Genomic DNA, 16095 nt, shown 5'->3' with positions numbered 1-16095 from the left:
CTATTTGGAACATTTTCCATTACATGACAAGAAATCCACTGCATGAATGAAAGGTTCTAGGACTCAAACGCACAAAACTCGCTCTCATTTCCAACAGCCACTGTTGCACCAATTTATTTCTGAGACGCAGTTACAGAGACGGACACACGATGGCAGTCACATCACATGTTCCACACAGATGGTCAATGAGGACAAGTGAGTGAGACTTGAATAATCCTCCTTCAGTTTGACCCCTCATTCATTAACGCTCCCCCTGGAGTCCCATCTTGGCTGGCAGGTGGTACCAGTCCATTATCTAAATGCCATGCTGTTTCATCAAAGGTAGCCTAGATTGTCCCAGTTCACTGAGCAAAAACAAATACCCTTAGATGGGCTCGATGATAGATATTAGGACAAACATAAGCACTGCAGATTGGTGGTCCATCAAAGCATATGTGACATTCACTTGGCATGCAGCTGCTTATAATAACATTTGATAATTATACACCGTTTAGGCCATTCATTTGATAACCCACTTGTTAAAAAAAGCAGACCCCCAGGTCAGGAATGGCGGAGAGAGCCATGGAAGGACAGAATTAAGTTGTTGTGCAATTAAATGTCAAGACCAGATGAAAAGTAGATTCTGGTGGGTGGTAAATGATTTGAATCTAATAGCTAATAAATGCAATCACAGGGATACAATTATAGCCGAAATTCCCACGCATGGCAAGAAACGTGCATTGTTTCACAGAGCTGATGGACTACAAAGCAAGTGTATCCTTTAATTGCTTAACTTTTTGTGTTCTGACTCTTTTGAATACATCCTTCGACAGGTATTTTGTCCATCAAAGGCTTTGTTTGATTGCTCATTTAACCCCTAATGGGGTGTGCAGTTGTGCATGAGGCCTGCCAGAGGCGATTCACCCTCCATACTGGAACTGTCCTGGCAGTTAGACCTCTAAACCAGTAGAGGACGCCGGAGAGAAAGCGATAAAGTCTGTGCATCAGCGAATCTTTTTTTGTAGGAGACTGTACAAACATTCAACAGAGTTACATACAAAGACAAAAACATAGACTTGGGTCATTCACACACACACACACACACACACGCACCAACAGGCACACACATTCGCGTTGTGCAGATCTTTGAGGTGACTGTCGTTTAGATCTGCGGCAGTTCTTGAGTGATCGTTTAAATCCAGAGATTTTCTTTCATTGCATTAAAGGTCCCTTGTGCTTTTCCTGTGCATCTTGTTTTTGGCGGGCTGGAAGAGACTGTAAACGTTCATACGTAACAAATCACAAAAGGTAAATACATAGATACACATAGGACATTTACAGTCAGCTGGATGTGTTGTGCTTTGACAGTGTGCAAAATTACGGCACCACCAACTGTAACAAACACCAGGATGCTATTACACGTTTTACATGTAATAAACAATAACACTATAATATGGCATGAGCCCCTGTGGCATAGTCACAACACAGTACGATTTCACATAAGTGACGTATAGACCAGAAAAAGGGGTCGATTCTTTGTGCGTCACAATCCAGGCTTGTGATCACACTTGCTTCTTTCTCATCACAAAAGAATGTGATACTTAGCTGTACAATAGATTATTATGCTTTTTCTCACGCATTAACATTGAATGTCATCATCATCAGACAGAGCATTATTGCATTTATTTATCATTATTACTTCATTGTTTTTGTATTACTTATCAAGGAATTGTCTCGTCTGTGTTAGTCACTGCTAGCGGCTCCTTGTTGTGTCAGTGTGTGCCAGTATTCCACTTTCTTTCCTTTGTATTTTAGACACTCAAACCACTGTTTCAGTCTGTCTCCTTTTGCGTTAATCCCCAATTCAACTCCACCTGAGAAAGAGAAAAAGAGAGAGAGAGAGAACAATAAGATACCAAATCTATCTAAAAATCTATCTATCGTTCTTTTAACTAATTTTATAAATATATTAACATTATTATTATCATTACCTAAAATTAAAACCATAAAAAATATTTTCGTTACTTCAAATAAAATAAACCAACTGAAATAAATATAACTTTTTTTTATTTCAGCTAGTTACCAACATTTTTCATTTTCATTTATTATAACTCAGAAGTACAAAAATAACTCAAACGAATAAATTAAAACATTTATTAAAATAAATTATGGACATATTATTATTATTATTATTATTAATAATAATGACAAAACCACAACAAATGGATAAAAAAAAAAAAATAATTACAGTAAAAACAGAAAATACAAATCTAATAGTGTAGTATAATAGTATCAATGATACTAGAAGTTTTTTCCCCCTGGTTATTATTGGTATTTTGGTGACTTTATATGTATCCGGCATTTAATTCAACGTAAACTCCTATAGGTTCTGTCTCGGACTGCCCTGTCACAAGAAGGAAAGACTAAGAACATTATTTAAAATAGTTTAAATCAGAAATATTTTGATACCTAGTGTACTTTTTATATTCTAATAAATGAAATAATTTTGCTTGTGAATATCCTTGTATCTCTTTATTAAGTAAAAACACATTGTTTGACACCTTTTTTATTGCTAGTCCTAAAATTTTCAACTCAGCACATGTGGTCCTTGGGAAAAAAGTAAGCATCAAGCCCAGTAAACACGTACATATATACACACACACACACGCTTTGCATCTGTTGTAGTTTGACTGTGGCTCTCTTGGCTTCTGAAGTTGAGTACCTTTGTTCTAGACACTTCAGCGTGTCTCCCAGTCTAATATCTGAACTCGCTGAACCTGGACACAAGCTGCGTTTCATTTCATCAGGCCCCTCACGTACTGAGATTTTGCCCCGCTTCGATCACTCCTACACAAACACACACACCTCGCATCAATACCGCATGTTCATGGCCACGAGCAAGTCATGACAAATGAACCCTACGCATGACATCCCCGCCATGGGGAATGAAAGAAAAAGAAAGGAAATAGACAGGAGCGTGTAAAAAAAAAAGTTCCAAGAAAATGTTAAATAAATTCTATGCTTCATTGCACATGTCAATCCGAGACCGTGTGCATTCATGCCTGGATGTCTCTCACAACCATCCGTTTATTCACATCCCTTCATTTCTTCACACTTCTCTGTTGAATCCCCCCCCCCCCCCCCATCCGTTCCTCAGCCATCCCCTCTAAATCAATCCCACTGACATCAATTACTCCCACCGTCCCGATTGTTACAGAGCACACGTGTCATTCAATCATAAATAAACACGTCACAACACAAAGCACAAGAGCTTTTCTGTTATTGACTCTTCCTCTGTTTCTTTTCATTAAGGGTTAGTTTAGCCAAAAATGAAAAGGTCTGTCATCATTTACTCACCCATCATGACTTTCGAAACCTGTATTTGTGGAGCACAAAAGCAGTAGTTTATATCAGAATGTCTGAGCTGCACTTTCATTAAAAGTGAAGAGACCACAGCTGTCAAGTGACACTTTCAGTGTTTAACAACTTATAATTCAGTCTGTTCCTCACAGAAAGCTATCGTATGGTTCTTTTATTATCCCCTTTTTTGTTTGTTTTTGGAGCTTGACAGTCCTGGATGGAAAGTGGACATTCCTGCTAAACTCCTCTGATGCTCCATTAAAGGAAAAGTCATACAGGTTTAGATCTGTTCTTATTCTGCTTAAACGAGAGACATACAAGCTGTAACATTCAGTTCTACAAGAGCAAAGAATCAAAACAGCCACATCTTAAGGGAAAGATCTTAAGCTCTGTCCAAGGCATCTGTGGCATTTTGACCATACCAGAGACAATAATTTGACTTGATGCTCGGTTTGCATTTACATACACACAAACACACACAAATTAAATAATTAAATTAATAACTAATGATTTTTACAACGTAAATGAAAATTAATCGCATATTTTTCTGTACATAATCGTGATTAATCGCACCTAACAAAGTTATTACTATATTTTTTATTGTAATTTCACATTTAATCTCCAAATTAATGTAGAAACAATCTAAAGACAGAGACTACATTTCAAATATTTGTTTAATGGCATCTTTTTATGAAAGAAGGCATCATCGATACCAATACTGCTACTGATATCTCTATGAAATTTTTAAAAAATTTTTTTTTTATATTAGCCATTAATTATAGCCATTCAGCATTACAGTATCATTGAACGCAATACATTTTAACATTTATTAGCCTTTAAAAATAATAACTTAATGAACTTTAAACAATCTTCACATTAACTCATTCTAATAAATGTCACATTTACTTGTGCTCTTCAATATATCAGGGCTAAAAAAAATTCTATTGGCCCAGTCAGGCCCGTTCAGATTTTGAATTGCCCCGCAACAACTTTTAAGGTGAACATATATTCTTTTATTCAAACAGGTGTTATTTGAATGGTAAGGTTTTTTCATCATCCTTTCAGCATTTTTCATAAATGTACGTAAACAATTGTTTCTGTTCTACTTAAGTCAACAAACATATTTTTGCTTGTAAAACTCACCTATGAAGTCATTGCTCATGCCCAGGTCATAGTCCCAGACTGAGATCTCCAGGGTTTTCTTGGCGAGCTGATCATGTGGGAGTTCATAGGAAAACTCCTGGGTTAAAGAGGACATTAATCAGTTTTGGCAGAGGGAAACATCACAACATCTATATTCACATTAAGTGAAGGTGTGGTCACATTAAGCTTTGAGCATGCAAAGTTATGAGCAACAATATGGGGCCCTATTTTAACGATCTAAGCGCATGGTCTAAAGCGCACGGCGCAAAGTGCGTAGGGCGTGTCCGAACCCACTTTTGCTAGTTTAACGACGGGAAAAATTGTCTAAAAGGGTTGTCCATATTCTCTTAATTAGTAATGGGTGTGTTTTGGGCTTTACATGCAATAAACCAATCAGAGTCTCATCTCCCATTCCTTTTAAATCCCAGTTGTGATCGCGCCATGGCGGATTCGCCAATTACATGGCGGAATTTGATAGTGGAAAGACCGAACGCGTCTCCAGAGCGCAAACGGAACTACTCGTGTGCGAGGTAAAAGTGCGCTAGCAGACCATCTACGTGACAAGCCGGATTCCACCATATCTTTATGTACACAATAATAATCTTTTACATTGTAATCCTTTTATTTTTAATATTTGGCATGTTTGTGCGCTGCTGCGCGTCCCTGTGTGTGTGTAATAAGCAGAGTGTACGTACGTTGTGGACCCGCCTTATAGGCGCACATTACTAACGCGCTCTTTAAATAACATAATGGGCCAATAACCATCAATGCGCCTGAACACACCTCGTTTTCAGACCAGAATGACGATGGGCGCACAAATAGGCGCAAATGCATTTGCTATTTAAACAACGTGGCACAGTACGTGAAAATGATAACTCCGTCGGGCTGAAACTAGCAAAACACTCGCGTCGCGTTATTGCACGCTATATTGCGCCGGGTGTATGATAGGGCCCATGATGTCACATTCTAGGGCTTCTGTTTTTAAATAAATCATAAAACTATAAGTAACAAAACATAATAAATTACAAATGGTCATATATACCAGCTACTCTACTTTGTAGTAGGCCTACTCTACTCTACTCTACTTTAAAATTGCAAACCACGCTGAAGTTTTTATTAAGTTATGTTTTGAGTCAAGAGATCAATCTATGACTATACAAATCCATATGTCAAAGTTCATCAAACTTAAATTTGGTATGCAGCCAATGAAGAAACTTCTTCACTTGTGCTTGCATTTCCACTCACCCACGTTCACATGAATATGAATGTAACTGAATAGAACAGAAAGTCGAAAGTGACTAAAGGGCTGCATGGCTACGACAATATCCTAATTCGTTAAGTATTTTCCCCTGATAATTTAATTGCGATTCTTCATTTTGATTAAAAAGAAAAATCGAGACTAATTTAAACTTGCTCATAAGACCAATAGAATCTATTGAATTTAAATGCCTCTCATTTGCCACTGCATTCGCCTGTGACTCGTTGCAATGCTCAACTGCTGCAAAAAATTAAAATTAATAATAATAATAATAATAATAATAAAAAAATTGTTCATCAGAAGTAAAATTTAAACAGAAAGGAATCAGCTTTTTTCATAATTAATTAATACAGCTTTGTGTGACTACACCTTTAATGGGAATAGCTGACCTCGTTAAACTCTGGGTTTAGAGTCTTCTTCTTCACTGAGGTTTTGTATTTTGACTTTTTTCCCATGTCAGGCTGCAAAATACTGATAAAGAGAAATAACCAGAAATGAATCATTGCTCTGCAGTGAGAATTGTATAACTTCTAAAACATCAAAGCAAATCATTAGCCTGGTTTGTCTAAAGCTCTCGAAACATCCACGACACAATCTAAACAGAAAAAAAACACAGGCAAGTGTGTAAGAGCTCATTTTAGAGCATGCAATTTTTTAAAGAGAGAGAGAGAGAGAGAGAGAGAGAGCAGAGAGAGAGAGACCTTGTAGAGTGAGATAGTGATGTTGGGGTGTTGTTTTTGATTATTCATTCAATCTATTACAGACTGGGAGATGATAATCTCTAATTGAGGATGGATGGAATGAATGGATTGAGAGGGTGTCGGAGGACAGATGATGCATCCATAAGGTCTGTGGCTCATGGAGTCATCAGTGGATTATCAATCAGGACGTATCATTTATTATTCATGGAGATATCAACCTACACAACATGCTACAGAGAAGAGAGTTAGAGAGACATGTGTGAGGTGAAAAAACACACGGGGATATGATGCTAGAGACATTGGCATCTAAATGACGAGTTGTGAAATCTGCTTCCGAACCAAAGCAGTTACATAGTACAGTTGAATATATCTAAACAACACTTAAAGGTTGAACAACAAGATTACTGAGAAAAATTCCGGTGTGTATTTGCACATGGCATCTGCATTGTTAGAGGCAGATTAAGTAAAGGAATTAAATAAATCAGGCAACTCAACTGCAATTCAATTCAATTAGCTCTATAAAATGACGAAAGCACATTTGACTACACCGTACGTCTGGATAAATGCTGGCTGTTGTGCTTCTCAGAGATCCACTCGGTCAACTTTTACTCAAGTTACTGTAGAAAACGCTGCACAAAGGTGTCGCTCTTTACAACGTCGGAGACATAACGGTAACTAATATGATTTGCCTTTGGCTTGACTATGTTATCAAACAGCTAATAATGATGTGTTGCAAATGTTACACAAACCATGTTCCTATTCACCATCTCAGTCTGCCTTAAAAATCAGCATCCTTAGAAACGCTTTGAACATCATTGATCATCAGTGGAGAAAGGCATATAGTTCATCATAACATCATAATAAACATCATATACATAATTCACGTGCTATATTGCTAAATGTACCCGATTTTTCATATCAACAGAAAAATATACCGGGAAAACCTGGCTTCTCTTGAGACTTCCCTGCTCCAAGAGCACAGTTAATGAGTTATGCTAAAGCCGTTTGACGTGACTGGTTACAAGGTTTGTGACGCAAAGGAACACGGGCGATTTCAAACCGCGTTTTTGAGAATATACTCAGCAATGGTGTTGACTTATGAATTTGCACATGGTTCATCTTAAAGCATATTAAAAACACCACATAGACATATAAACAACATTAACAACTTGATTTTCACCACAGAGGATCTTTAAATAATGCAACATTAATTGTGTTAGACAAACAGCACTGAATTTTGTAAATAATATATATCAGAAAATATCTAATATAATTATAATAATAAATCATTCTAATATAACATAACCAAACTTTACGAGTGAGTCATTTTGGAACCACGTCCCTGCAAACTATTCTTTCTATTTCTGCCATAGAAAGATAAAAGTACTATGCTAGTATGTTTTTTCAGCGATTGAGTAATTCAATCAACTGAATCATCCATTAATTTAAAAGAAAACACTAATTCAATCAGAAACAAATTTTGTTAAAATGTTAGATTTTCAATAGACAAATTCCACCTAACATGTCCATATACGCAATCTTATTCCAAATTAGTATTAAATGATAAGAAACAGAAATAATTTGTTCACATCTAAAGTCCCTACTGCGTCTTTGGATCGAAGATGATGCATTTTTGGATTGAAAGTGTTGTGCATGCGCAGTCCCGACAAAATGAACGAATTCTTCTCTGAGACTACTTGTTGTTCCCAAGTCATATAAAAGATTAATCTAAAATGAACAAATCATTCTTGAACGACTCTCACTACACAACTGTGGATTGCTTAGAGATGCGCAATGGTTCTGGTAACTATTGTGTCCTAAATGAATATCTTAATATCAACTTATTGAACAATAAAATTAAAAGCAATATCACATTTGCAATCGCACTGTTGATTTCCATTATATGACAAGTTGACAACTGGACAATATTGACGGATTATCATTTAACAACGAGTTTGTTTGGTGCCAGAAATGATTTACCACTGGATGTTAACCACTGGACTAATGACTCGCTATTGAAACTATTAATAGATGCTTGAATGGTGATTCAAAATTAGCCAATCTTTAGATATTAATTGACTGATTTTCTGGTACATGTCTGGATATCAATCAGAAATGAATCAGTAACTTTCACCCAATGACTTAGTCAGAATATTAATGATGTTTTATTTCTGTGTGACAAGTTTTATGTTACTGACAGGATGATTTTGCATCTCTAATGGCTTTTTAATGTGATCCTATAAATTTTTTATTGACATTTCCCATAATAAGTGTTGGATATTAATTGGTCTATACAGACTCAGATTTAAACTCACTACATTTTTGGATGTGTTCCCGAACCCCAGGCCTAATGAGTAGACACTTCTCACAGGGCCCGGGACATGTTCCTACGTGGAAAGTTGTGATAAAGATATCATTGATTTATCATAGTGTGAAAGATTGTTATAGAGTTATAGAGTGGATAAACTTGATTTAAAAGGCAAAACTAACTGATGGTAAACATGCTAATGTTAGATGTTATTACATTAAACATGAGGCACTGTCCTTCTAAAGAAGAGCTGCAGGAAATTTCATTCTAGACACCATGGAGCTCACTTCAGATCTAACCCTAAGGAGAAAACTGTCGTCATCTGATAATTAAAAGAATAACTGTCATCTTAGAAGAGCCTGTCCACAATGACAAACGTCAATCCTGAATGAAAGAAGGAATTTAGCATGGACAGAATGTTTACGCCTACAACGAGACAGTCTTGACTATTTGAAGTCATTGTGAAGTGAGGGCAAATTCAGAGCAATAAAAATGACATTTTCAATATGTGAACCCCCTGTCTGTTCAGTCCTAGTCTTACAGACCCACATTATTTCTTGAAGCAAGTTCAGTTCATAACAGGCATGGTGAAACATTAAAAAATTTTTTTTTTTACTTCATATTTACATATTAAAGCTGAAGTGTGTAATTTGTAATTAGTGCAAGCAGCATTAAATTAGTGTGTGTAATTATCATATTCTGTAGCAACAGTAGCAAAGCCAAGGTCATGGGTTTGATTCCATAGGCCCAGTGCAACTTGTATTGTTTCTGCCAAATGTAAAGGTCATTTATGTGTCCACCAAATGGAATTGTGTGCAAGTTTCCCTACTATACATTTTTTTCAAAAATCATCAAATTATATCCATATACACATTATTCATAAAATACTTGCTGAACATCCAAAGGATAGTTTACTCTCTGATGAGGCAATTGGAGAGTTGTAATATTTATAAATGGTGGGAAACAGTGATGCAGATGGTGGTCACATTACAATTGATGGTAACATGACAATGCCAACATGTAGTATGTACTGTAGGACATAGTATGTCCATATTGAATTCCATACTACACACATGGATAGTTACTTAAAACAAAAATGTTCACTACTGTTCAAAAGTTTAGAGTGGGTAAGATTTTTTTTTAAAAGTTTTTGAAAGAAGGCTCTTATGCTCACAAAGGATGCATTTATTTGATAAAAAAAATACAGTAAAAACAGTGATATTTATTACAATTTAAAATACTTTTTCTAATTAAATGTAATTTAAAATGTAATTTACTCCTGTGACGGCAAAGCTGAAGTTTCAGCATCATTACTCCAGTCTTCAGTGTCACATGATCCTTCAGAAATCATTCTAATATGCTGATTTGTTGCTCAAGAAACATTTCTTATTAGCACAATTGAAAACGGTTGTGCTGATTAAAATTTTTGTGGAAACTGTAATACAATTTTGTTATAATTCTTCGATGAATATAAAGTATAAAAGAACAGCATTTCCGTCATGACAACTCTCGGAGTGTGTGGTAATGGGTATGACATTGTTGATATATTTGGTTTTGGCAGAATAGATCTGCTACGATGCAGCTGCTGTAGAGCAAGTACGGGACTTGCTGCTGCTGTACAATTTAGCGTCCGTGAATTACCCATAGCAGATCTATACAGGTGGAGCTGGAAGGTGGAGGGTTTCTGAAAGCGTGCTGTATTGCTAAGGTAAATGCTTACCAAGTATTTGATGGTTGAGCAAGCAAGCTCATTGGCTACTGATAAAGCAGGAACCAATCAGCCCTATAGAGAATGGTGTGATTGCAAGCAGATTGAGTTAAAGGGATAGTTAAAGGGAAATATCTTCTTTAAAATGAACACAATCGGAGTTACATTAAAAGATATCATTGCTCTTCCAAGCTTTATAATGATAGTGAATAGCGGTCCTGATTTTGAAGTCCAAAAAAGTGCATCCATCCATCATAGAACTAATCCATACGACTCCAGGGGGTTAATACCGGCCTTCTGAAGCAAAGCGATGGGTTTTTGTAAGAAAAATAACCATATTTCAAACTTTAAAAACTCAAATAACTAGCTTCCAACAGATGGCCTACGCAAGTCGACTTATGGTTAAAGAGCAACCCTTGACGCGATGCATGACGTAGGAGTAGCGTAAGCTTTGACGCCTCTCGCGGTTCAAACTCTCGCGGCTGGGCAACATACTCAAGCTTCTCTTCTCTTATATCAAAATCCTCCAACATTTCTCTTTAAAAATTCTCGTTTAAGACTTCTAATTTGTGACTGGTGTTTTGTTTTGCTCTATCCTCTGCGCTTCCTTGTTTGTCAATACGTTATGCGTCCAGTGGTGGAAAGAGTACTAACATTTTTTACTTAACTAAAAGTATTGCTAAGTAGAAGTATTGGAAAATAATATGACTCAAGTAAGAGTAAATAAGTAGCTTGCTGAAAAACTACTCAAGTTACTACGTTACAAAGTACTTTAGTATATTTTTCTATTTTTATCCAAAATGAGGCGATGTTAGCAATATGTATACATATTGCTAACATCGCCTCATTTTGGATGTTTTAGTGTTTTAGCTAAACACTCATGTAATTTCTGCTTCATTCATACTGGAGGCCAAAGGGCGCCCTTATAGGAAATCCCTTATTTGGACATCAGATATCCCAACAGCTAAATAACATACAGATAGAGACGTTTTGACTGATGAAACATGAAGTAACAACTATAAACACACTATTTATAGTGTTTATGTTCTTCAAGCCATCTCTGACATTTTCATAAGAATGTTGTATATCTATAATGCAACACTAATGAACATAGCCTGTATCAGATTATAGAATTTTAATAAAATGATCTCATTCTGTGATAAGAAGCAACATGGGACCACAGAAGCAAGTTATTTCAAGCACGACTGACGTGTGATTTTGGAGCAAAACATGATATTAATCTCATAAATTGTCGTGTTTGACACTATGCTAAGCAAACATACTAGCTCTCCCTGTTGCCAAGAGTGATTGTTTAATTGATCATTTTGAAAAGTAAGTCCTCGTAAGATAATTTAAATGTTTTTTTAAGAAGGGCAAAAGCAAAGAATGGTAAGTGAGAGGTCTCTGGAAGAAATGATGGATTAAAATAGTATGAATAAAAAAGTGCCAGTAAAACAATAAAGCAGGGTACGGGTAAACATGTTAAACAAAATGCTATTTTTTCCCCCCCGTTTTTCTACCGAAAATGTTCCAGAAGCCCACTGTTGCTATGGCAACGAGCTACACTTCTAGGTGCATCTGATTGACAGATATAGGCCTAAATCATGCAATCTTATTTCACCGTTGTTGCTAATGTTGACGTTATTTCAGCTTCGAGCAAAGTTTGCTTCGTACATTTAGTTTAACTGCATAGTTAAAGAGGTCAAGCTAAAGCATTAAACTCAACTGTGTGCATGCATTTTATACACTTAAATTGTTCTTGCTCCATCCATGCAATAACTGCGTCCTTGAGCCCCTGAGTTTTCTATTTACTTCAACTGCTCACTCCTCTGGTAATATCCATGGTATGACCTATTTCAATTTAAAATCAGAATATGAGCATAGTTCACTTTTATTCACTAAAATATTGAAACTTTAGCGATACCGATTCAAAACACGAGCGCCAGTGATTGAATGTCAAAGCGCGATATGAACGCTGAATTGGAAGTTCTGATTGGTTTTGCACCCAAGGACTCCAGCGCAGTAGTTTAAAAAGTCCCTGTCAATGTCAGCTCGCCCTGTTGGGCGTACTTTGTACTTTTGGTGAAAAATAAATGTAGCGAAGTTGAATACTTTATTTTTATTCTACTCAAGTAAGAGTAAAGTACCACAATTTAATTATACTCAAGGAAGTAGAAAATTGTTAAAAATCTACTCAAGTACTGTAACGAAAGTATTTGTAATTAGTTACTTTCCACCTCTGCATGCATCAGGTTACTCTTTCGCCATAAATCGATGCGTACGGCTGTCTGTCAGAGGACAGTTTATAACATGTTAAATATGGATATTTTTCTTACACAAACGCATTGCTTCGCTTCAGAATGCCTTTATTAACCCCCGGAGCCCTGTGGAGTATGTTTATAATGGATGGATGCACTTTTTTGGGCTTAATATTGTCCTCCATTCACTGTCATTATAAAGCTTTGAAGAGCCAGGACATTGTTTTTATATATATCTCAGATTGTATCCGTATGAAATAAGAAAGTCGTATATACTAGAATGGCTCGAGGGTGAGTAATTTTTGGGTGAACTATCCATTTAAGAACCTGTTAGCCTGCGCCATCTAGAGTTTCATGACAGAACTTTGTATTTATTAGAATATTTTTTTTTTTAAATTGTAACAACCCAAGTCTTTACTGAAATTTTTGCATTTTTTTCAACAAAAAAAAAAAAAAAAAAATCTTACTGACCCTAAAATGTTGAATGGTAGTGCAATTCTCATTAATGGCTGGAATATGTACTTCATTTATTAAACAACCATGTTGGATGCATTAATCAAACTGATAGTCCTGCCCCTCACCCGTGCCATTGTTTTAGCCATGTTGCTGTGTTGGGATGTTTAGATTGATGAAACAAACAGAGAAATGTTCTGAAAGCAGAACAATGTTGACATTTTTCCTACAAATCAACATGCTATTGTTGACTCTCCATATTAAACTGAGATAGGAAAGCATTTTAACATTCAGAAAATTACACACTTCAGCTTAAATGTGCACCTGCATCCATGTATCCATGAATTAGTCACTAATTACATTTTGACTTAATTGTTCTGCAATTAGTGAAAAAAGCACATTCAACTCTGTGCACGACGACAAGCGTCTGAATAAACATTCAAATGCGAGCTTAAATGTCTCGCCGTCACAAGTTCAAATGAAAGCGGAACTATTGAAATTGTGTCCCGTGTAATGACATTAATTAGAGCATGTGCAATAATATCTGCATTCCCTTGTCTGTTCTAATTATGTGGTGATGCCGAGGGCCAGATGAAAATAGAGCTGAACTCTACAGGGCCTCATTCATAATAATTGCATACACACACATACACGCACGCACACAATCTGAAAAGTGGGGGCATATCTAAATCTCATCAACCTATCTAAATACACATTAGAAACATCATCAGTTTTAAATGCCTAGTTACGACGAATACACTCATGTGAAAAAGTACTTCTGAAATAATAAAACTAAACTTTCCAGAAACAGCATTGTAGCGGCAGATATGATGTGAACATAAAAAAAAAAAAAAACAATATGCAAAAAGATCCTTTTCTTCTCTGCTGTTGTTCATGTCTTTGCTCCTCAGGAAGTTTACTTTCTGTCAGCATCTCAGCGCAACTGTGCCAGGCGTACTTGAGTCATGAATATTAATCATGTTATGTGATGTTCACCCTAACTGATTTGCCGAAAGGCAGACATTCATGAACGCTAGCCTCAGCTGGATTACCGTTTACCGTTGGTGTGTTTGTTCACTATTAAAGCAGCCAAGTGACAGAGGCTTCTGCAACATTAGATAAGAATTTACCCTATTTACCTTTTTAATAAACATTCCTGTTCTATTTACTGCTGCATGTTATTCAAAGTAAAAAATTCATAATCTTTAAACAAATCTTTGCAGCCTAAGAAAATAAACCTATTTAAAAGTATAATCATTATCAGATAATCTCCCAAAAAGGGTATTTGTGCAATTTGTGCAAAAGTGTTTTCCTCTGCGCACACATAATCTTCTGCTGAAGATAATTAAAGGGATAGTACTCCCAAAAAATCTGTCATTAATTACTCACCCTCATGTCATTCCAAACCTGTAAGACTTTCGTTCATCTTCAGAACACAAATGAAGATCTTTTTGATGAAATCTGAGAGATATCTGCCCCTCCATTGACAGCTACACAACTGATACTTTGATGGTTCAAAAAGTTCATAAAGAGAACGTAAAACTGATCCATATGAATTGGGCGGTTTTGTCCCAAATTTTTTTCGGTTTTGTCCCAAATCGATCGCTTTATATGATGAACAGATTTAATTTAGGCTTTTATTCACATGGAAACATTCATCAACTCACATATCAGCTGTGGTAAACAGAAGCTCAAGCATGTTTGCTTGAATAAGAGAACCAATGATGTTCATTCTTGTGTTACGCAGCACGTTTGAGCTTCAGCAAGAACCAATGAGGTTTGTTCTCGCGCACCAAGCAGGTTCGGTTGTGAACAAGGCCGCATTCATGCACGGTCTTACCTGGGCTGAAGCCCAGGGGCCTCCCAAGTTCAGGGGCCTCCCATGTTCACGATGAGCTGAAAAAGTCATTTTTTTTTTTTACTTGTCAGATTTTGTCGCTGTATGTCGCTAGTCGCTTGTGGGCATTGGTAGTGCTGTCGCTCTAATGTTATTGTTATGGTGCGTTCACACCAAACGCGAATAGAGCGTCTGGCGCGAGTGATTTCAATGTCAATGACGCGTTTACGCGCGTCTAGATGTCCCGCGGCGCGAATGAGGCGTTAGACTGCTCGTCTGGCCACATCTATACAAAACACCATCACAAGTGATATTATACAACTATATAGGCCTAATTTTAATTTGACTAGGAATTAGGCTCAAAAGAAACAGTATGCTGTTGGGAGAGTGTTTTTATATTACCACACAGCAGTGTTCAGGGATTAAGTCATTTACTAGATTAACGATCGATCAATCTACAAATTAAACTCACTCATACTGTCATAAATTACTAAACCGTCATCCGAATTTGACAAATAATAAATTGTCTTGTCCCTAATAGTCAACATAATGCAGGGGAAACTGTAAAATGAACTGCAGCAGTGCTAAACTTGCATCATAAAACTACAACACTCGAACTATAAATGTATGAATTAAACTCACTGAGACTGTCGACAGTTTCTTTTCAATGCATTATTTTATTATATCCATGTTTGTGGTTAGTTACAGTCAAATCATATAAAACAGTGAAATCGCCCTTGAACTCTTCTGTCTCGCCTGCACTCGAGACGGTGACGGGAGCTGAGCTCCACTGAAAGGCTTCTTTCCTATTGGTTGTCGCTCGCGAAAATCGCTTCTCATTTGCATAAAGTTGAAATTTAGTTGCTGTGTGTGGTTGTTAAATAAAGTGTCTTGTGTTTATGTGCTCAGTGATATGTTAATAACAATATTAAAATTAAAAACAATATGAAAAAACTCACTGTTGTAGGTCTCGAAAGAAACTAATGCATTTTGTGATGTAGATTACCTAGATAGGCTTTTACACTTTTTTAAAATGAGACTATAAATCGAGGGGATGGGGGGCCTACAAAACCTCTCAGCCCCGGGGCCT

The 16095-nt window shown here is 36.5% G+C and overlaps 1 protein-coding gene across 3 annotated transcripts in view; it reads right to left on the bottom strand.

Annotated features, from left to right (window-relative positions):
* Window positions 1-82: 82 nt before the first annotated feature.
* doc2g (double C2-like domains, gamma) overlaps window positions 83-16095 on the bottom strand; it is a 41815-nt gene continuing 25802 nt past the window's right edge. The window contains exons 9-12 of one of the 3 annotated variants that reach the window (XM_082187312.1): window positions 6130-6211; window positions 4483-4579; window positions 1698-1853; window positions 83-1254 (exon numbers count right to left, since the gene is read on the bottom strand). In XM_082187312.1, the coding sequence (XP_082043438.1) occupies window positions 1723-1853; window positions 4483-4579; window positions 6130-6211 (310 nt within the window). In that variant the 3' untranslated portion in view covers window positions 83-1254; window positions 1698-1722. Of the gene's footprint in view, window positions 1854-4482; window positions 4580-6129; window positions 6212-16095 lie in introns of all 3 variants that reach the window. The other 2 variants (XM_082187311.1, XM_082187313.1) reach the window with 2 other exon arrangements.

This window comes from Leuciscus leuciscus (assembly GCF_965113295.1).
Source record: "Leuciscus leuciscus genome assembly, chromosome: 13".
In the NCBI taxonomy this organism is placed as follows: Eukaryota; Metazoa; Chordata; class Actinopteri; order Cypriniformes; family Leuciscidae; genus Leuciscus; species Leuciscus leuciscus.
The sequence above is the reverse complement of the archived record's forward strand: the minus strand, read 5'-3'. Positions and strand labels throughout refer to the sequence as shown.